A 20,401-nucleotide genomic window follows, 5' to 3' on the forward strand; every position below is an offset into this window, starting at 1 on the left:
AGGTTGATTACTGGTACTTTTAACCATAATTATTTGATATTAGTGCTGTGATAATTGAATGATTTAAAGGATTCATTACATGTATGATGAGTTTGCCTTCTCTGTATTAACTATCTGCAGATTTCTTTCCCTTTCTTCTAACAGCATGTACAAGACAAAACAATATCTATTCTCTGTATATTAAGATTGATTTTATTTCTGAGAGACCACCCCCCTGGAGAGAAAGAGAAGAATCTAAAGTTAATATATGTTTAGCAACCCAACTCCAGAAATGCAATAAAAGTTAAAATCTCCCCTACTGTTTTTTAATTATGATATTAGATCAGGAAGAAGGACGGTGGGAATTTATTGCTCCAACTATTTTGTATAGATGTGCCTGTTTTTTATGTAAAAACATGGGTAGTCAAAAAGACACCATGCTGTTCGCCTTCATCTTTCTTCACGTAATATTGTTTGCTTTGTTGCTAATGTTCATGCACTTTCTGATGCTGTTATCAGAGTAAAATATTAGAGATATTACGATACGCTGGATTGCATAATTTTTCTTGCGTCTCTTTGTATAATGCTCCTCTCCCAGCAGGTGTAATTTTAAAACCTGGAGGCTTTTGCTCGTGTGTGTGCGTGTGTGTGAGCGCATTGCCTATGTATGAACTTTATCCTTTGCTGCTAGGAATGACTTTGGGTGGTTTTGCAAAATACCTCCTAGCCAAAGCAATGGGTCGGAGAAGTTGAGTAGGAGGCTGTGGGAAGATGGGGTTGCGTTGATAAACTCTCCCGTTTTGCAGCAGGGGAAGAAGTGGGCTATATTCTGGTTTGGTCCCCCCCCCCTCCTTCCCCTCCAAAAAAAAAGAAAGAAAACAAACAAGCAATCCTGGTTTATGCAGATATTTGCTCCGCTGGACTTGGAGCAAGTCTGCTGATGGCTCAGCACCTCCCTGCGAGATGTGCCCCGCTCTGGGGCTGCAAAAGGACCGGGGCTGCCAGGGGGGGAGCCGCGTGTGGCAGTAAATGTCCCCGCACCAGGTCGTTCCCTTTGGGTGTCGGGGTGTCCACCAAGCCCTTGCAGAGGCAGCGGGTTCCGCAGAGGAGCTGTGCATGGAGCTGCTTGGAAAGGAGGGGTGGATGAGGGCAGGAACGGGGCATCGCCTCAATATTCTGTATTTTAAGCCATATCTGTGGCAGATGCAGGCAGGTTTAGCACTGGGCTGATCTCCTGGAGGAGACGTTTGCACCAGGCCAGAGATATTGCGGTGCAGCTTGGGCTGGAATCCATCGCCTAAAGCAGCACCCTTCGCCCCTCCGCCCCCCTCCCGCCCCCCCCAAGCATTTTGTGGGGTTATTGTCTTATTTGAGGGCACCAGACTCTTCCTAACACCTTGTGCTCGCTTTCAAGCTCGCTGGTGTGCAACTGTAGCAGCCAAACAATAGAATTTGCAGACACAACTTGGAGCTTGCAACTATAGTTATCTATGCTAATTACAGGGTGTCTGACAGAAACATAATAAATGTAAAGGGAGAAGTATAGAAATATGTTTCTTCAGGCAGTATACAGTTCGCCTCTCTGGGTTCAGGCTTGTTTTCTTGCTCTTCTTTTAATTTACTTCTCTGGGAAATTTTTTTTCCCCTTCTCTTGACCTGCATTTCATATCACACCCAAAACCGAGCTAACCTGGTATGCCTCAGCGTGGCGTGGGGCTTCGTTTCGTGCCCTCCCCGGCTGCTGCAGACAAGCTGCTGTTTGCGAACATCTGCAGTAGGCTTCGTCTGGTGGAGACCTGAAATTTTGGAAAAGGACACCATAACACACTTAAAGAAATTGTTCTGAGCTTTAATTGCACCTCGGAATTTATTGTCTATTACCCGTACCTCCAACACTGGAGAGACAGGAATTCTTAGCAACAAACAGAAGGGGGGGAGAAAGCACTTAAGCAGGTAAAAAACTCCTGCAGTGTCCTTTTAACTGAACGTTGATTTTATTTGCCTTAGCTATGACTCCCATATTGGGTTAGGTTTGAAGTTCGGTTGATACAGGGCGCTGTGCGTGCAAGTTCCACTGGTCAGTTGTTGTCCTGGGGAGCTTTCCCCGTATGATAACTTGTAAGAAACCCTGATTAAATATGATTTTCGAGCAGCCAAAGAATTTAGTAGGGGAAAGGCAAAGCCTATAGCCTGCAATCGCGCTGCTGCAAGAACCATGGATGGTATCTGGCCTGAAATTAATCTTTCTCCATATTTATTTACTTTAACAGACAATCCTGGAATAAATAGAGGCATCTGGGGGATCAAGAAATATTTTGCAGCCTCTTCAGAGAGTCTGCTTTACATTCGTGCAATCTATTGTGTACAGTTTCTTCCCTCTCTCTCTCTCTCTCTTTTTTTTTTTTTTTTAATAAAATAAAAGGAGGGGTGAAGAAAAGGAACAAAAGACAGAAAGAACTTGAGCAGGCTAAAGAGGAAGGGAATGGGGAAGGACAAAGCGGAGGAAAGAAGGGAACTTTATCCTGGGCTGGGGCTGGGGATGCAGGCGCAGGGGCGTGCTGCTGGCTGGAAGTTGGCGCTGGCTGCAGGCTGACTTTCGTTTCGCTTATGGAGAGATATGAACCAGCACCTCCCTTCCCTGCTCCGGCACGGCTGGAGGTGTGCAGCGGGGCCGGGGGGGAAGGAGCGGCGAGAAAACGCCGATTTCTTTTTTAATCCGAACTTGACAGTGTTAATTGAACCAAGGGAAAGCGGGGGAATGCGCTTGTTCTTTTTTTTTTTTTTTTTTTTTTTTTCTCCTCTCTCCCCTCCTTTTCCCCTCCCCGTGTGTGTGTGTGCGAGGAGGCTCCGTTTGTCTGCCTGTCAAGGGGGGCGCGGTGCCTGCTCGTCCCCGGGCCCCCCGGTGGAGCCTCCGGGCTGCCCCCGCGGGCGGCTCCGGTCCCGGCCTCGGGGTGCCCCGGGCGGGCGCAGGAGCCGCAGCCCCTCTCTGCAGGAAGGCGGCGGCTGCTGCCTGCTCTCAGGCCTGCAGTTGCAGCACGGATGCCCCCCACCCTACCCCCAGTTGCTGCCTTTTCCCTACCATCAGTTTTCAAAAAAAAAAAAAATTTTTTTTTTTTTTAAATGTAAAAATCAAAGAAAGCAGTGTCACTTCAGTGAGCAGGCTCTCCAGTAGTGTTTCTTTCTTTCTTTCTTTTTTTTTTTTTTTTTCCCCTCCCTCTTCTGTCTTTTTATTTTATTAGGATTATTTTTGTCTCCGTTCCTTCCAATCAGGGGAGAATTTCTCAAAGCGAAACTAAAAGATTTCGAAGCAAGCGGAGAGCCCAGGGCAGGGAAGGGATGCAGCTCGGGCTGAGCACACACAGCACTTGCAGGGAGCAGGGCGAACATGGGAAGAAGCATTTAGCTCCGAAAGGTGTCAGAAGTCAACGGGCCAGGACAGTGCTCAGACAAAGGCTTGATTTTCTGTAACGTCCTAATTTGCGAAGCGATTTTTTTTTCTCCCTCCACCGGGAATAAAACAAAACAAAATAAAATGCTCTTACAGCTTGTGGACTGCTAGTGTTAGTTTTTCTCAATGCAATTAAGTTTCTTCCCCCTGCAGATTCAAAAGGGGAGGTGAGAGGAAAAGATATTAGTCTGCCTGGAAGGGATCTGATAGTTCACCATCATTTCAGAAGAGGTAATCTCCCATTAAACAAGTATCGGAGCTTTTGTGGAGGCATAAGAGTCTAGCTGGAGCGTGCATAAAAGATGCGAGATAACCTTGTAGCTGCTGAATTCAATAGCAAGGCGTGTTTTAATTCCTGTGTGGATGTTTGCTTGGAGCCACTACTACTTAAAAGAAGAATATCTCAGGATCTTGCTTTCTTTGCCCTGCACTCTGAGTGGACTTTATTCACGTAACTTTGCATTCATCCATGGGGATGGTTTCATGTCGAGATAAGCGTGAAAGGAGAATATTTCATGTGGGTTCACATCGTGTTTTGGGATTCTGCAGCTAACCGGGGAGAAAACGTTGTCTTGAGCCGTGTCTTTAGTTTGCTTTAAGGTGAAGTGTCTCCATCTCTGCTTTGTACTGCTTAATTCTCAGAGACGAGCAGGCTCTGAATGGAAGGGGTTTGTATTACAAGCGCTATGATTTTTTTTTGTAGATCCCACAACAATATGGGGAGTGAACAATTCTATGTGCTGGAGGTTTCCGTATAAATAAAAGAAATCTTTGCAAGATATTATGTTTGCCTTTGTGTAACACCAAAATGCACCATCCACGACTAATTTAGTGACCTTGTCTGCTTGCATTAAGGTTACAAAAACTGCTGCTCCTCATTAGAACTCTGTTGCTTGGGTAATTTCTGCTCGTTTTGTGGTTCGTCTGTGGTATATTCTGACATTTTTTTCCTTTGGAAAACGTCCCCACTGCCTCTGCTTTTCGGTGCTTCTCTCCCTCTGCATGTTCAGCGTCTTTCTCTCTCCCTCCTTCTCCCTTTGCCTGTTTTTTCTTTCTCTCTCTCCCCTTCTGCATATACGTCTGCAGACAACCCTTCTTTTGTAAGGTTTTTCTTTAGAATATTCCACCAAAGTAGAAAAGCCAAGCTGCTTTTTCCCCTGCACATGTCACCTCCCAGTATATTAGCAACCTTGCACAGTAAGTATTTTAAAAATGGGAATAGATAAAAGAATGATGACCATATATATATATTTTTTTCTCGTGAACATAAAAATAACCGTCATTGGAGAGTTGTGATTGACAGATAAATTGGTCTCGATAAAGGCCAAAGAAGACATTCTGCTCCTGCAGGAATATTTCCCTTTAAGGGCTCACATAAAGCAGGGGACTTAAAACGGAACGAGGAATAAATTCTGTGGGTGACCGAGTTGATGTCTCTTCCCTTCGAATTTGGAAAACCTTGAATCCCTTCACAAACATCCCCCACCACCCCCCTCACATTTTTCTTTTAAAGCCTTCCCTGTTTTCCGAGAGGGAAATCTTATTTCTAGCAGCTGCAAGGGCAGCCTGCTGCAGCTTTTTACTCAAATTAAGGTGCAGGGTTTTATGTTGGCTCAGCTGAGGCAACTTTGGAGGGTCTGGGGGCTCTCCTCGCAGCATCACGCCTTCTCGCCTGTTTGTGCCCGGATCTGCTTTAATCCCTTTTCTCCTAATGCTCGAATTTCCCATGCAAGTTGCTGAGAAAAAAAAAAAAAAAAAAAAAAAAAGGAATACAATTCTGTCATGTGTGTTCATGGGACCTGCACAGACTGTACAGAGCGTGTGTCACTTGTGAACGCTGCATCACTGGAGACACACTGCCCACCCCCTGTGCCTTCCTGCCTGCCTGTCTCTCCCTAGGAGGAAACACCACCGCTTTCTGAGCCCACACTTTTTCTTGTTCTTGCAAATTTTGACCATTTCCCTCTCTCCCCACCATGTCACCCCAGCCCTATAAAACCCGAGGTGATGAATAGCCCTGGAGAGCCTAGACAATCCAGATTATTATTTTCTTGTTTGGTTTCTTGAAAAAAAAATAAATAATGAGAGGTTATTTTTGGTTAGGTATCTTTTTTCTTTCTTTCCAGAGAAATCGCCTAACTCCATTCTTTCAGACTCCAATGGGCGTGAGCTATTTACCTACCTGTCTTCCCTTACAAAGGAAAGGTTATTCTCTCAAAATGCAGGCAGGGTATCACGGATTTTTTAACGCTCCCAACTTCTTCAATCGATTTGGTGCAAAAAGAAAAGTTTCCACGCGTTTAAAAAAAAACAAACAAAAAACAAACAAAACCAGAACAATCATGTGCCAACCACACATTGTTGCTCGCTCCTAATACGCAAAAGCGTTCCCATCCTCAGCTACGCCTTATAGCTGAAAGTCAGTCTTACAGTTTTATTTAATGAACGACACATTTATGAACAATCAAATGATCCTCGTAAAAATTTTATTGAAGGACATAAAAACATCCACGACTACTTGCCGAATAATGCAGCCTTTCACTGCAAAAGCTCTTTCCTTTTTTTTTTTTTTTTTTTTTTTTTTTAAGTGGTGGTGGTGTTATTATTTTCCCTTCCTCTTTTCAAAGGTGCTCCTCACATCTACACATTTTGGTTTTCCTCCGGAAGACACTTAGTTTGCAAAGCAGGAATGGATGTGCCTGTGCCCCCCAGATTTCTCAGCTGTTAGGCAGGCTGACGGTTTAGACATCGCTGAAAAAAAAAAAAAAAAAAAAAAAAAAAAAAAAAGATGACAAAAGCTCCGTTTGTGCCTAGAAGCCTCTCCCCCCACGGTTCTTTGGAGAAGTGCTGTGGGGAGCCCAACTCTAAGCCCACTTCGCCCCGCTCCCCTCGCCACCCGAGATATTCAATTTTCACGTAGCCAGCCTAGCCTGGGAGCTGCAGAATCGAAGGACAGAGACAAATTACGTCAAGAAATAGTTCCTGCGCTACCTTCCCCGGTTACCTTCCACCTTCCTCAGCCCTGGGGTCGCCGTGCCCGGCTCGGGCAGGGCAGCCCCCGGCCCCCGCGGAGCCGCCTCCCGCCTCCCCCGCTCCGCGTTATTTCCAGAGCTTTTAGCAAAAGCCAGGTCGCATAGGCGCTATTAAAAAAAGACCTGCGGATTGATCCACGCTATATTTTTGGGTAAATACAATCACGTGAGGGCGGGCAGCCAATGGCAAACTGGGAAAGGCTGAAAAAATAATTACCTGCCCTGATTGTTCTATGAGAAGATAAAAAGTACACATACAGTTCATACAATAATCTTATGAATGTAAAAGAGGGGGAACCATGTCGGCTTCTGGCCCCATAAGCAACTACTATGTAGACTCCTTGATAAGCCATGAAAACGAAGAGCTCTTGGCCTCCAGGTTCCCCACCACTGCCTCCCACCCGGCTGCTGCCAGACCTTCAGGATTAGTCCCGGACTGTGCCGACTTTCCTTCCTGCAGTTTCGCCCCCAAGCCGGCCGTTTTTACAACCTCCTGGGCTCCCGTGCACTCCCAGTCGTCCGTGGGCTACCACCCGTACGCCCCCCAGGCGCCCGTGGGGGCCGAGCCCAGGTACATGCGGACTTGGCTGGAGCCCCTCGCCGGGGCCGTCTCCTTCCCGGCCTTCGCACCCGGCGGCCGCCCCTACGGCCTCAAACCCGACGCCTTCCCCGGGCGGAGGGCAGAATGCGGCCCCGCGGACGGCCGCGGCTACCCGGACTACATGTACGCGGCTCCCGGGGAGCTGAGAGACAGAGCAGCGCAGACAATTCCTTCCCCGGAGTCCGAAGCCATCGCTTCCAGCAAACACAAAGAAGAAAAGCACGAATTAGACCCTAGTAAGTCGAAGTCATTCTTGTTTACAACCGGGGAGGCATTACAGCTTCCAGGACCGTACTCAATAAAATGAAATTACCTTAGAGAGCCCGACCCTAAAACTCCAGATATGCAGGAAGATCTGGGGGTTTGAGAGAGTCCGCCTAGCAGAGCCTGAGAGCGAATATCTGTACTTTGTTTTGGGCTGTTTAGGCTATTTTTGCAGGGGGGCTGTTGGCTGCTTTGATCAAATATTCATCACCTTCCACTGGGGGGAATTAAAAAAAAAAAAAAAAGGAAGGAAGGAAAGGAAAGGCAGGGAGTGCGTGTGCGAGGGGGCTAGGCAGGGGGAGAAGCCTCTTTGCTTTCAAATATTTCCACTTTCAAAGGAGGACGAGCTGCTGGCTGGAAGTGAACGTGTTGCTGTGGGGGTTTGGGAGGGGAAAGGAGGCTCTCTGAATAAATGCAGAGGTGTCTCTTTATCTGTTTGAAAAATCAAGAGGAGCTGCACCCGTGCAATTGTTCCTAAAATATCCCAGCACGTGGGAATAAAGGAAAAGGTGGGTACCCTGGGCGGGGGGGCCGGGGGGAGAAAGAGCGAGGAGGAAAATTAGGATGGGGAAGGCAAGAGCTGAGTGCGCGCAGGCAGCTGGGGGCAAAAGGCAGCGAGCGCAGGACATTGGACCATACACTTGAAGAAACATCTTCTGCAGCCCAAGTGAGAGAGGGAGGGAAAAAAAACAAGCACCACGAAACCTTGAACACGGGGAGGGGGGGGCAGCAGCGGGGTCAGGTAACCACCAGCACCACCCGCACCTCCAGCCTGCAAGCGGGGACCCGGCTCTGCCCCAAAAGTGCTGCAAAACCCCTGCTGGAGCTGGGCTCAGCCCCAGCCGTGGGGCTAGCCGGGGGGGCCCGGGGTGCACCATGTGCAGGCTGCACCTCCTGGCCTAACTTTGGGCTCGAAAGGCGGTTTTGGAGTGTTGAGCTGGGTGGCAGCAGCTGGGAGCACCTTTGTGGCTCTGTATCTCGCTGCCTATCTCACACCTCTATTTATTACACGCGGGCCGGTGCCAGGCACCCTCGTGATAAAAATCAGGCGAGGAATCAGGGGGCGAATGCCTGGCTTTTGGCTGCCAGGGAGCTCCCTAAAACGGGGAAAGAGCGAAGGAGGCGAGCACCACTCTCTCTGCCCAGCCGAGTGGGGCTGTGCGAGGTCCTAAAGGCTAGGAAAAAACTATTTCTGGGAGCCAGGGGGGCACCTCGAGTGTCATCTTAAGATATTACAAAAATAAACTGGACTTTCCAGGTCTGTGAGAGCTTCGAGGGAAAGTGTTGGAGAGCTGAGGTTGTAAAAAGAGTTTATGGGCCTATGAAATGGTGGGAATTTTGACTTTTTATGACTATGTTCTTAGATTACTGCTAGTAGCAGTCATGTGGATAATTATTATTTTAAACCCATTGCTACAGTTTTATTTACTGAAACTTTTATGTGAGAACAGCAGCAAAAGAAAAGGAAATGACCCCTCCAAAATAAACAGATTAAACTCTTCTGAAGGTCACTTAAAATATTTAGGTAAGATCTGCTAATTAAACAGGTTTCTTTCTATGGACTCGCTAGGACGTGGAGGGGGGAGGGAAGAAAGGCAGCTGTATACATTGATTTCTTTTTCAAAAAAAAAAAAAATATCTTCTTTCTCAGACAATCCCGTCGCAAATTGGATTCATGCGCGCTCCACGAGGAAGAAAAGATGTCCTTACACAAAGTATCAGACCCTGGAACTGGAAAAAGAGTTTTTATTCAATATGTACCTTACACGGGACCGGAGGTACGAAGTAGCCAGAGTCCTTAATCTCACTGAACGCCAAGTCAAAATCTGGTTTCAGAACAGGCGAATGAAAATGAAGAAAATGAATAAAGAAAAAACCGATAAAGAACAGCAATAAAGTTGGCAAAGTCCAGTCAATGAGAATCGAGGGTGAAAAAAAAAAAAAAAAAAAAAAAAAAGGAGGCTGTTTTTGGGGGTTGAAATGTTTCTGACTTTGAATGTGCGGATGAATGTTTAGCATTATAGGCAAACACAGCAAGCGTTTTGGGACACGAGTCTTTTCTAAAATGCAACTAAATAAAAGAAAGATGTTTGGGGGGGGTTGTTTTCTCTTCCTTTCTTCTTCCTCAATTTTTGTTTTGTCCTCCTCAGAAAACAAACACAAGAAGTACTTGAATTTTTTTTTTTTTAGTATTTTATTTCATAAGTTAAACTGATCCAGTATTTTTATTTTTTAATTCCGTGAGCTCGTGAGTGAATATTTTGTACAAAAGAGAGGAAACAGAGAAAAGAGACTGAAGGGAATATGGCTCAATGATGTTCTGTCATGGTGTTGAACGTTTCTGCTGTACTTATTTGTGTATTTTATTCTCGTCTCAGAACCGTTCTGTAATATTGTTATGTTCGCTATTGTAGAGCAGCTCTATGTAAATATACCTAACGTCACGGAGAAAAAAAAAAAAAAAAAAAAAAAGAAAAAAATCTCATCATGGAGGTGTCTTTATTCAGAGCCCTCTGCAGAGGAGCAGCCCCGAGGCTTTGCCGGTGCCGGTGCCGCAGCCTCGGCGGGGTGGACCCGGGCATCCCCCGCAGGCAGAGGAGAGCGGAGCTTTCTGCTTCCTTCCCCAGCACTTTTATATTTCACAGTACCATAATAAAAGGCGCTGAGGTAAGGGTTATATGTGCCATCAATTTTTAGATTGGGATAATTAATTGTACTAATTTATGACCCCAGGCAATCGAAGTATATGTAAAAAGCCTAAATATGGATGCTGGGAATAGAGGAGCTGGCAAAGGCATCCGCTCTCTGCCATCCGCTCAGGGGGAGCTTCTGCGATACCGATGGGTTGCCAAAACTTGGAGCACTGCTGGAAGTGCTGCTCCTCGCAAGACAGCCGGAGCTGCCCAGGAGGAAGGGAGAAAAAAAAAAAAAAAAAAGAAAAAAAAAAAAAAAAAGGATAAAAAAAAGGCTCGAGTGGAGAGGAGCTGCGGGAAAGAAAGAGCAGGGGAATAAAGCAATGCGTGGTGGCGATGCGGCACTCTGCGATTTTTCGGGCTAAAAGACAAAAAGGCAGAATTCCCTCCTTTGGCCCTACACGGGGAAGAAATAAAAAAAAAAAAAAAGGGGGGGGGGGAAGCTGTTGGCTGCGGAAAGGTCAAACCCCACCGTCCTGCCAGGACGAAGTGGGTCGGGGCTTTCTGGAGCTGCAGAGGCGAGAAAACGCTGCCCACAGCGCGCTAGAGCAGGGATTTATCAATGGCTCCTTCTCTGGGCGCTTTCCAGGCTGCTGAATGAGAAACAAGAGGCAGGAGATTGTATAAAAAATGAGCAGCGAGGGATGTTTAATCATAAAAACTTGTTATAGGTCCCTTTCTTTAATGAAATGAGTGGAGCTGCGTTTTAATCTTTCTAATCAAAACCAGATCAGGCGAGCAAGATACGTTTGTCGCCCTCGTCCCAGTTCCTCCGAAATAAAAAAATCTGGAAGCGATTACTTCTGCTGATCTCATAAAATATTGCTCTTTAATATTTCTTGCTTAAGCATTTGGAGGGTTTTTTCCCTTCCCTGATTTGTGTCCTCGCTTTTAAAGCGGGCTCTATTTTTGTCACCGGCGGGGGACAGGCGCACCGCGGTCTATCAGCGGAGCCATCCCTGGAGCAAGGGAAGCTAAAAGCCCTTTTACAATCCCAGTTTTGTGCTAGATCTGTTTGGAAAACCTTAACGAGCGCAATGAAATGGTCAGGTTAGAAAACATTTTAGCAGAGTGAAGATTTATGGACCAAAAAAAAAAAAAAAAAAAAAAAAAAAGGAGGGGGGGGATCTTTCTACCTCGTGTCAATTCACTTTTATTATTGTTATTATTAATATTATTTTCCCTCCCGTCTGCTTTTCTGTCTGCGTTCATCCCGGCTCGAATAAAGGATGAAATCTTGCAGGGCTGAGAAGCCGTTCGCCCACCTCCTCTTGGCGAGAGGAGAGAAATCTCTCCGTTTTATTGTTATTAATTAAGAGAAAATCCCAATCATCATTTGGACAGGACTTTGGAGGCAGTTTCGGACCCAGCTCTCTGGAGGGGCTTGTCAGGAGTGTTTAGCGATGTTGAAAAGACATGATGTATGGAAGTTCATTTTGGCCCCCTTTCATTCAAACGGATCTCATTTCCAGTGAGACCACAGCCTGCTCCCTCCCTCCCCCAGCCCTCCCCTCCCTCCCCAGCCTCTTCCTCCCTGCCGCAGCCTCCGCTCAGCCTCCGGTCCCATTAGAGCCGACGGGCAGCGGAGGAGATGCCCCTTTGTCTGCACCGAGCTGCTGCCGGGGCTTTCTTTTGTTGGTGGTGGGTTGGGTTGGGTTAAAATCCTGCCGCAGTTTTAGTTCATGTGCAAGGCCCCCGGTATCCTCACCCCCCGGTGCAGGGTTGCACCAGTTATAAAATGCCATTTGGCCCTGCTGGGAGGCTGCGCTGGTGCGGCTCAGCCATTGAATTTCTCCGCCACCGCAGCCCTCGCCTCCTCCAGTGGCGAAAAAAACCCCAGTGTGGTTTAAAATAAATAAGAATAATAAGATTAAAAAAAAAAAAAAAAAAAGGAAAAAAGAAACAGCAACCGGCCATCACAGAGCAGCACAGCTCGTGGCCAGCCTTTCCCCGGATTAATGCATCAAAATGCTCCAATTTCGGCATTCTTTGACATATGGCGCGTGTGTGCAGACGCATACTGATACAGCTATTGTGTGCCTGCGCTGGTGAACATGCACATGTATTTCTGCCCAGGGAGAGAGGTAAAGATGTGCTTGTGGCTGAGCTCATGCTCACGGAGATAGAAATATGTATGTTTAATATATGTGCGTGTCTATAAGGTCCTCGGTGTGTCGGGTGCGTGTGTGGTTTGTGTGTGCCGGGTTTCAAATCTGTCCTTTTGTAAGGCACACAAAACCGACAGGACCCTACAGCTGTCCATAGGTACATTTCCGCAGCCAAAAAAATGCCACTTTTACAACTCTGTTTGTCTCACTGCTATGCGGGGCTGAATAGGAGCGAACAAAACAGGACCCTAGATCTGGCTAGACGTCTGGCTTTAATTGCTTTATGGTTTAAATAAGGTGGGTGCTCTTCTCTTTGAAACCGGATTATTGGAATGTTTTGTCTACAAGCTACAAACAACAGACCCCCTCGGACGAGGGGAGGTAAAAAAATAAAATAAAACCCCAACCCCAAGCCAAAACTGATAAAAGCGGGGAGGCTGCGAGGGGGGGTGGGGGTGGGGGGGGGTGGCACATCTGGTGGGTTTGTTTGGCCCTGCGTGCGTGTGTACACACATTGTGCTGCCTTTTTTTTTTTTTTTTTTAATGGGTGAAAGACTGGGGAGGGGGAAGAGGAAAACAGTCTTCCTCCCCCCCCAAAAAAAAAAAAAAAAAAATCCTTGTGTTTATATAGTGCTCCCCGCCGCCGCGCTGCGCTGTTGGAGGCTCCGTTCGCCCCCCCCGGGGGATATAAGAGGAGGTGAGGGGGGGGGTCGGCTAAAACGCAGAGCCCGGGGACCCTCGGGGGTCTGCGGGGGCCCCCCCAAACCGCCCGGGGCGCTGCGCCCCACGGCGGCCGCGAGATGGCGCTGTTGCCCAATCTTAGCGCGGGGCTGCGCGCAGCGGGGAGCGCGCCCCGCACCCGCGGCTCCCCCGCGCCCGCGGAGCGGCCCCGCGCAGGGTCCGGCTGGGGAGGGATGGAAGAAAAAGAAGGGGGGGGACACGGGGCCGCCTGGCTTCACCGCCACCCCCTCCCTCCGCTTTGCACCGCGCTGAGAAAAATATAAATTGCTTTTTTTTTTTTTTTTTTTCCCCCTATATATATATATATGTATATTTTAACGCGGAGCAGCGCTCAGGGCTGACATCTGACGGCGCGGGGAGCGCATAAATGCATAAAAATGCTTGCAGAGAAATTGCCTATATCCAAGCGTGTTTTTTTATTATTTTTTTTTTCTCCTTTATTGACTCACGTCACGTATCTCTCCAAAGCCTCTTCCTTTTTGGGGTGGGGAAGGAGGGAATGACATCTTCCAGTGAAGGTCAGGGCAAGAAGGGGGGGGGGGGGTATAAAATAAACTCCGTGAGTGTACAATGAAGCACCTAAAAGTACAATACAGCCGCACCGCTAACGCCAGAGTGAAGCGCATGCACCCGCAAGGCACATTACCCCACACCCATCCACACCTCCAAACACAGCCAAAACAGTAGAGACAAAGAGCAGCACTTTCCCCAGACACTAAATGTCAAGATATTTCCTTTAAAATGAAGTAGGCAATCGCATATATCTTATTTCATGAAACCTGGAAAGGTGGGGGGGATCCTTTCTTTCACAGACACTGAAGGCAAACATTTATTTCCCAGCCTAGGTATGATTCCGGCTGTTGAAATACTCGGTGCACCTTTGCTTACTGAGTCCGGGGATAAAGGTTGGAAAAATGCAGCATTTCTTCCCGATAGCAGCCCGAACTGCCCATATCTGACAACTTTTTTTTTGTGCTTTCCCATCCTTCTATTTGCACAGCAGTGTTTATTGCATGGGCAGGCACTGGGATTTCAAAAATAGAAATGCTATTGATTAGATGAGGAAAATAGTTACCTCGACTATTAGCTGTTAATTAAGGAGCCTCTGTCCCTAGCTGCCCTTTTCTTCTGTTTTGGGGGGTTTCTCTAGGGAAAGGGGAATCTGGGGAAGGGGAGACGAAGGTGGGTGCGTGCTGAATAAATGAATATGGTCATTGTGCCGTCCTTGAGATTATTCGGGTATGGAGACTATTTCTTCACAGCTAATGCAGCTTGTTTTTTAAAAGTGTTTTCACAATAGGCGGTGGAAAAAATCACTGTTCTCCTGCACAGCTCATTGTCTGCATACGGGGAGGAAAAACCTAACATATGTAGCCCTTCTGAAGGGAAAAATACATCCCCTATTTCTGAAAATCTAATAAAGATGGACTGAGTGGCTACTGTGCCTTTTCCTCTTCTTGGGAAAGGAGCTGCTAAAAAATCCAGTTTCTGTCTCACCAGAGGGTTGAGCCACCCCGTGCCTCAAAAAAATCGAGAATGTGACCTTTGCTGGGAAGAAAAACACCTAATATCACCTCTGCAAGCGCAGCTGAGGTGGGATTTTCTCCCTCCACACTTGAAATCGGCCAGAGTTCCCCAGGTCTCTTCTGAAAATAATTAGGCTGCTTTTTGTGGAGGAACATGAGGGAAACATTTAAAGGGCTGTAGACTTTTGAAGGAAACACGGGGACTGGTATAACACTATGTCATTTACAGACGTGGGGTGGATGTTTTTGGCGGCTCGGGACTCTACGGAAAATATCCCTTTGCGAAGTGTCCCCCCCCCCCCATCCCCTTTCCCCTACCCACGCCTTGAAAAATTAAGGCGAATCCTGGTGATTTTAGGTGATTTTTTAATGAGTTGAGTTCCTTCGTGCGGTCGTAAAATGAAGTGTCCGAAGTGAAAGGTTGCAGCGAGTGGTCACTCACGGCGCAAAAAGTCTGGGAAAGGGGCACGCCAACACCACTGCCAACGACGGAAAAATCCCAATGTGCAGGAGCGAACAAAAATGCCGATGGTTATTTTTTTTTTTACAGGCGAAGCCCCCTGGTACATGCACAAAAGGGAACACATACTTTCTGTCTCACTTTTCCTCTTTCTTCCAAAGTAGCTCTCTTTAAGCAATGGTCTACTTTATTCCCTTGGAAGGACGCTTCCCTGTTATTTCCAGCCTTGGATTTTCAGTGGTTGGCTCGAAAGGAAGCACGAAAAAAAAAAAAAAAATAACTCCCCATAATTTTCTGCCTTTATTTTCTTAAAAGAAGGACAGCAAGAAGCAGCCAATCAATAAGGAGAAGCTTCCCTCGCCCGCTCGCTGCCTTTTTGCTTTTGTTTGCTTGTTTGATTCCAATCTTCCAACCACCATCACCACAATAACAACAACACACACACCCCACCAAAAAAGGGGGGAAAAAAGCAAAACCAACCCAAAAAAAAGGAAAAAAAGGAGGGGGGGACCTGGGCTCTGCGCCTCCAAGCACCCCCCCCACACCCTCTTTTACTCCCCCCTCTAGGTGGGACCAGCCCCACAGAGGTAACCCTCCCTCGCAGCCCCCCCCAACCCCAACACAATGACAACAACAACAACAGGGGGGCACCCCCCCAGCCCCTTCCAGCCCCCCCTTGCAAGCTGGCGACCCCACGGAGGGGGGGGGGCTGAGCCCTTGCAGAAGCTCACCCCGATTTTTTTTTTTTTTTTGGGGGGGTGGGGTGGGGAGGGAGTGGGGGTTGATGGGGAGGGCAAGGGGGGGCTGCTTGGGCTCCCTTTACCTGTTGAGGTTACCTAGGCTGACCTCCCAGCGCATGTATTTGCTGCCATCAGTGAAGAGGCTGCTGCTGGGAAAAAAATAAAAAATAAAATAAAATAAAGGGGGGGGTGGATATTAATGCGCACCTTTCCTCACCCTCCTCCACTCGTTAGGTGTGGGTGCCCCCCCCCCCCCCAGAAGGAGGGCTCTGTGCGTGCCCCCCCCCCCCCCCGGCACACACCACCTTTCCTTCACCCCTTCCTCCCCCCCCCAACAAACCCCCCCTGAGCGCCCCCAAATCGCTGTCATTTCCCTCGCAGCCTGTCTCAGTGTGGCGGAGTGATGTGTACATATCGCGTGTGAGGGGAGAGAGAGGAGGAAAAAAAAAAAAAAAAAAAAAAAAAAAAAGCCACACCACCGGGATTTTGAGGAATTTGCCTGTGGTGTTAAAGGGAAGGAGCAGAGTTACAGAGAAATTGAGAGAGAGAGCTCTACCTACCGACAGATTACAAGAGAAGTCAAGAGCACCGAGAACCAACCGTACAGACACACAGAGGCACCATGAAACGCCTTTGAGATCGCATTAAAAAAAAAAAAAAAGCCACTAAAAAGCAGGACTTGAGACAGTCCAGGGACAATCTCGCACTAATCTAGAATTAAAGCCGTCTTTTTTTTTTTCCTTTTTTTCCTTTTTTTTTTTTTTTTTTTTTTTTTTTTTGCATGCGAGGGTCATGAGTTCCTACTTTGTAAATCCTCTCTTTTCCAAGTACAAAGGCGGTGAATCGCTGGAGCCAACTTACTACGACTGCAGATTTCCACAAAGTGTTAGCAGGAGCCATGCTCTCGTGTATGGTCCGGGCACTACTGCTCCCACCTTCCAGCACCCTTCACACCACGTCCAAGAGTTTTTCCACCACGGAACCTCGAGCATCTCCAACTCTGGATACCAGCAAAACCCATGCGCCTTGGCGTGTCACGGAGACGCTTCTAAATTCTATGGATATGAAGCTCTACCGAGGCAATCGCTTTATGGTGCTCAGCAAGAGACGACTGTTGTACAATATCCTGACTGTAAATCGTCTTCCAACAGTAACTCTAGCGAGGGACAAGGGCATTTAAATCAAAATTCGTCTCCCAGTCTCATGTTCCCATGGATGAGACCTCACGGTTAGGACCTTTTTTTCCTCCTCCTTAAATGTTTTCCTTTATTTTTTCTCTCTTTATCTCCCTCTCTCTCTCCCTCCCCTCTGTCTGTCTGTCTGTCTGTCTATCTATATATGTATGTATGCATATACAAGCACAAACATATGTATATATATATATACACACGCACGTACACACATATGCATACATATATATATAAATATAAGAGGCGTAGATGTAAAATATGAAAGGAATGAGTAGTTTTGTGCTAATGTTTCTTCTTTTTAGGAAGACCTTTGAAAGCAAGCAAGACAGCAGTTACTAGAGAGCCAGCAAGGTGATTCCCTGCAAAAGGCTTAAATCACAATAAAGTAAAACTTGTTTTTTATTGCTTGCCTTGAGGATAGGCAATAAGATACAGCTCCCACGAGGTTATTTGCATGTTGATAATACACTGCTCTTTAAAATGTCATATAGCCTTTCATAACCGCTTGGAGACGAAGCCTGAAAGGTGGGAATTTGTATAAGTATTACTAATACTTTACATCTGTTTCTTAAAGCCTAGAGATAAAAGTTTAAGCAGAAAAGGAAACTTAGCTCAGAGCTATGGGGTGGGGTGGAGGAGAACATTATACTGTCCTGGGTTAAAGAAGGGGGTGGGAAATTCAAAATAATTTGGGCTGAATGGAACTTTGCTCATGTGAAGTCCAGATAATTGCACAGAAATCTGAATACTTCAAAGTACAAGTTTCCCCCACCTAAGGACCAAGGTTGTCTAGAAGCCTTGTTAATTCAAAACATGTGAAGGTTAGTGTTAATTTTAAGGACAATCAGAGCACCAAAGTTTCTCCCCTAGCCCCCTATGCCTAGAAAATTGAAAAAGAAAGAAGAAAAGAGAAAGAAAAGAAATAGGAAGGAGCTCTGGCTAATGTAGAGAGGATGTGGCCCAGAGAGCCTGGGAGATAGACGCAGAGGAAAACATGATATTTATCTAAGCTTTGACCTAGAGGTAGTCTCAAGGATGCAATCATTTCAAGCTGAAGCTTTTTTTTTTTTTTTTTTTTTTGTTCTTGCAAATGCATTGTTTTTCTCATTAAGAAAGGGCTTTGCAGAAGGAAGTGCAGGGGCTCAGCTGCACATACCTACGTCCTCTTTCTTTCTTTTTGACTATTGCTACAAATGTCCACCTCGAGTTGTTTTAAATGCAATCTCTGTGTTTGCACAGGCACATATCCATCTCTGTATGTGTGTGCTTTAGAGACATACATAACCGAGAGGACAGGCGTAGGGAATTTAATGGAAAATCCTAATTCTCAGGGCGTAAATATTATCAAACAGCAGGACCCTGAGCCTGTATTTTGGGAACAAGGTTTGGAAAAGGAAAACAGAGATGGACATTTTGGATAATAATAGTGATAATAATAATAATAAGGAAAGAAAAAGAAAGAAAAAAAAATGAACGGGAGAATGGGAGGAGAAGGAGAAAGGCTGGGAGGATTTCACGGTGAACAATGCAGCCTTTATAAAAAAAAAAAAATATTTTTTTTTTAATTGAGCTGGCCAACACGACTCACCATACAGAATCACCTTTTTGGGAAACTGGAAACATCTCTTTTGTGAATGAGCTTGACAGCCACGTCCCCACACCCATCCAAAAGCAGCCAGAGCTGAATATTCCCCTGAAAGAGCCAGGAAGGGACAGCTAGCTAACATTAGCAGCCCCCAGAGCAGCGATATGATTATTAACCCTAATAACCCAGCGACTTTCTCGGAGTGCCTTCAGTATGCAAAAAGGCTGAAGGGGGGCTTTTTTTTTTTTTTTGGGGGGGGGGGCATCAGATTCTCTAGGAAAATCCAGGCGAGGAGGGCCGGGGGAGGGAAGAGCGCAGCCTCCGAGGGGGGAGAGCCACGAAGTTATTTTTTTTTGTGTGTGTCCTACAGCTCCCGGAAGACGCAGCGGCAGACAAACTTACAGCCGGTACCAGACCCTGGAGTTAGAAAAGGAGTTCCTCTTCAACCCGTATTTGACACGGAAGCGGCGGATTGAGGTCTCTCACGCCCTGGGACTGACCGAGAGACAAGTGAAGATCTGGTTCCAGAACAGGAGGATGAAGTGGAAAAAAGAAAACAACAAAGATAAGCTGCCGGGGGCCAGGGACGAGGAGAAAACGGAAGAAGAAGGGAATGAAGAAGAGGAAAAAGAAGAGGAGGAAAAAGAAGAAAGCAAGGACTGATTTCTCAGCCCCTTGAAGTCTCGTTTTATGGCAGATGATAAATCGAGATGTTTACGACGGTCATTTGCTTTTATAGAGTATAGAATGGAGAGGCTCACACAGCAGTAACTACCTGTCAAACAGTTGTAGCCTTTTTTATTGTCATAGAAACTTCCCCTACTTTTTCTCTCCCCCCCCTTTTTTTTTTCTTTTTTTTCTTTTTCTTTTTCTTTTTTTTTTTTTTTAATAGCTGCATCTTTAGTTCATCGTTGGCTTGACTGCAACAGCAGGGGAAAAAATTATCCAGCAAAGCCAAGCAACCCCCACCCAGCAGCCCAAAGCAAGCCTGGAAGCAAATGTCACTGCTCACCCCTGCTCCCCCTGCCTCGCTGCACCCAGTGATGGGTGCAGATGTATTTATTTGAACAGCTTTGACTTTGCCTTTTTCGCTTGGTTTTGCCCCAGGGGAAGTGCGAGGGTGCTTCCAGCTTCCTCAGCCTGTTCGGGTAGGGGCTGGCTGGGCAGAGCTGCTTCCCCCCAAGCCATTTATCCTCTCCCTTTTAGGGGCCGCTCCTGTAGCCCCTGCGAGATAAGGACGGGATAAGGACGGGCGACCCTACCTGGGAGCGCCCGCAGACACCCGCACCATTTCCAGCGGGCTCTGGCTGTATATAAAAAAATGCCTTTTCCCCTAAGATAGGCCAAAATCACCCCCCCCTTTCATTTCTATAGGCGCTGTTTACCCTCTGGCTGTGTGAGCACTCGAAATTCTTCATGTACTACCTAAAGGGAAAACCTGCAATAATTATCAAATCTATTATCAACATGGGGCTTACATATCCTAAATTTTACTTGCTCAGAATTTATTTAAGAGAGAGAGCTGTGTTTCTGCCCTGATGCAAGCTACTAAGTAGCATAAAATAATAATAAAAAAAAATAAAAAAACACCTTGTATTGTACTTTATCACTACCTATAGAAGGAGTCATGCTTTGAAAGTATTTGTAATGCGGTTTTATTGTCGTTTGTTGCTGCTTATTTTCTTGAAAAAAAAAATAAAAAAAAAATCCCAACAACTGAAACTGCCTAGTTGAGAACGCACAGTATTGTATTATTTTATTGTGCTTATAAAGTAGTGTAGAACTAAATTGCACTGAATGTATAGTTATCTATTTGTCTTGACTTATCTGTTAATGCAACATGCTCGAAACAAAAAAAAAAATCGTCATTTGTTTTATGTAAAAGCATAGTTCTGCGTGTTCAACCTCTGAATGTAGCAATTTCAGCCAGAAAAAAAATAAATTCTGGACACCGTGGATTTGTATTGTATACGTGAGACATTACGTAAATAATAATAATTATAATAATAATAATAATAAAAGATTTTAAAAGGA

The 20,401-nt window shown here is 46.3% G+C and overlaps 2 protein-coding genes and 1 long non-coding RNA gene across 8 annotated transcripts; 2 read left to right on the plus strand and 1 right to left on the minus strand.

Annotated features, from left to right (window-relative positions):
- Positions 1–6,758: 6,758 nt before the first annotated feature.
- On the plus strand, positions 6,759–9,357 carry HOXC9 (homeobox C9). The gene is made up of 2 exons (XM_068663501.1): positions 6,759–7,296; positions 8,976–9,357. The coding sequence occupies exons 1-2, from the start codon at positions 6,759–6,761 to the stop codon at positions 9,218–9,220; spliced, it is 783 nt and encodes a 260-aa protein (XP_068519602.1). The 3' UTR covers positions 9,221–9,357.
- Positions 9,358–14,740: 5,383 nt separating this feature from the next.
- LOC137845958 (uncharacterized) lies at positions 14,741–18,907 on the minus strand. Of its 6 annotated transcripts, none has more exons than XR_011090343.1 (5): positions 18,770–18,907; positions 18,371–18,475; positions 15,676–15,738; positions 14,982–15,097; positions 14,741–14,871 (listed from the first exon to the last, which is right to left on the minus strand). It is a non-coding gene; the product is annotated as an uncharacterized lncRNA (long non-coding RNA). The 6 variants fall into 6 exon arrangements; XR_011090345.1 differs by having other exon boundaries at positions 15,676–15,741; XR_011090342.1 differs by having other exon boundaries at positions 16,454–18,475.
- On the plus strand, positions 16,385–20,401 carry HOXC8 (homeobox C8). The gene is made up of 2 exons (XM_068663502.1): positions 16,385–16,820; positions 18,738–20,401. The coding sequence occupies exons 1-2, from the start codon at positions 16,385–16,387 to the stop codon at positions 19,028–19,030; spliced, it is 729 nt and encodes a 242-aa protein (XP_068519603.1). The 3' UTR covers positions 19,031–20,401.

The sequence above is a fragment of the Anas acuta genome, chromosome 29, assembly GCF_963932015.1.
Source record: "Anas acuta chromosome 29, bAnaAcu1.1, whole genome shotgun sequence".
NCBI classification, from domain to species: Eukaryota; Metazoa; Chordata; class Aves; order Anseriformes; family Anatidae; genus Anas; species Anas acuta.

What these genes read in the sequence shown, in the direction of transcription:
- HOXC9 (XM_068663501.1), top strand. Translation starts at nt 6,759, where the DNA reads ATGTCGGCTTCTGGCCCCATAAGCAACTACTATGTAGACTCCTTGATA. An exon ending in AAAGCACGAATTAGACCCTA is followed by an intron (nt 7,297 to 8,975) that starts GTAAGTCGAAGT and finishes CTTCTTTCTCAG; the next exon opens with ACAATCCCGTCGCAAATTGG.
- HOXC8 (XM_068663502.1), top strand. Translation starts at nt 16,385, where the DNA reads ATGAGTTCCTACTTTGTAAATCCTCTCTTTTCCAAGTACAAAGGCGGT. An exon ending in CCCATGGATGAGACCTCACG is followed by an intron (nt 16,821 to 18,737) that starts GTTAGGACCTTT and finishes TGTGTCCTACAG; the next exon opens with CTCCCGGAAGACGCAGCGGC.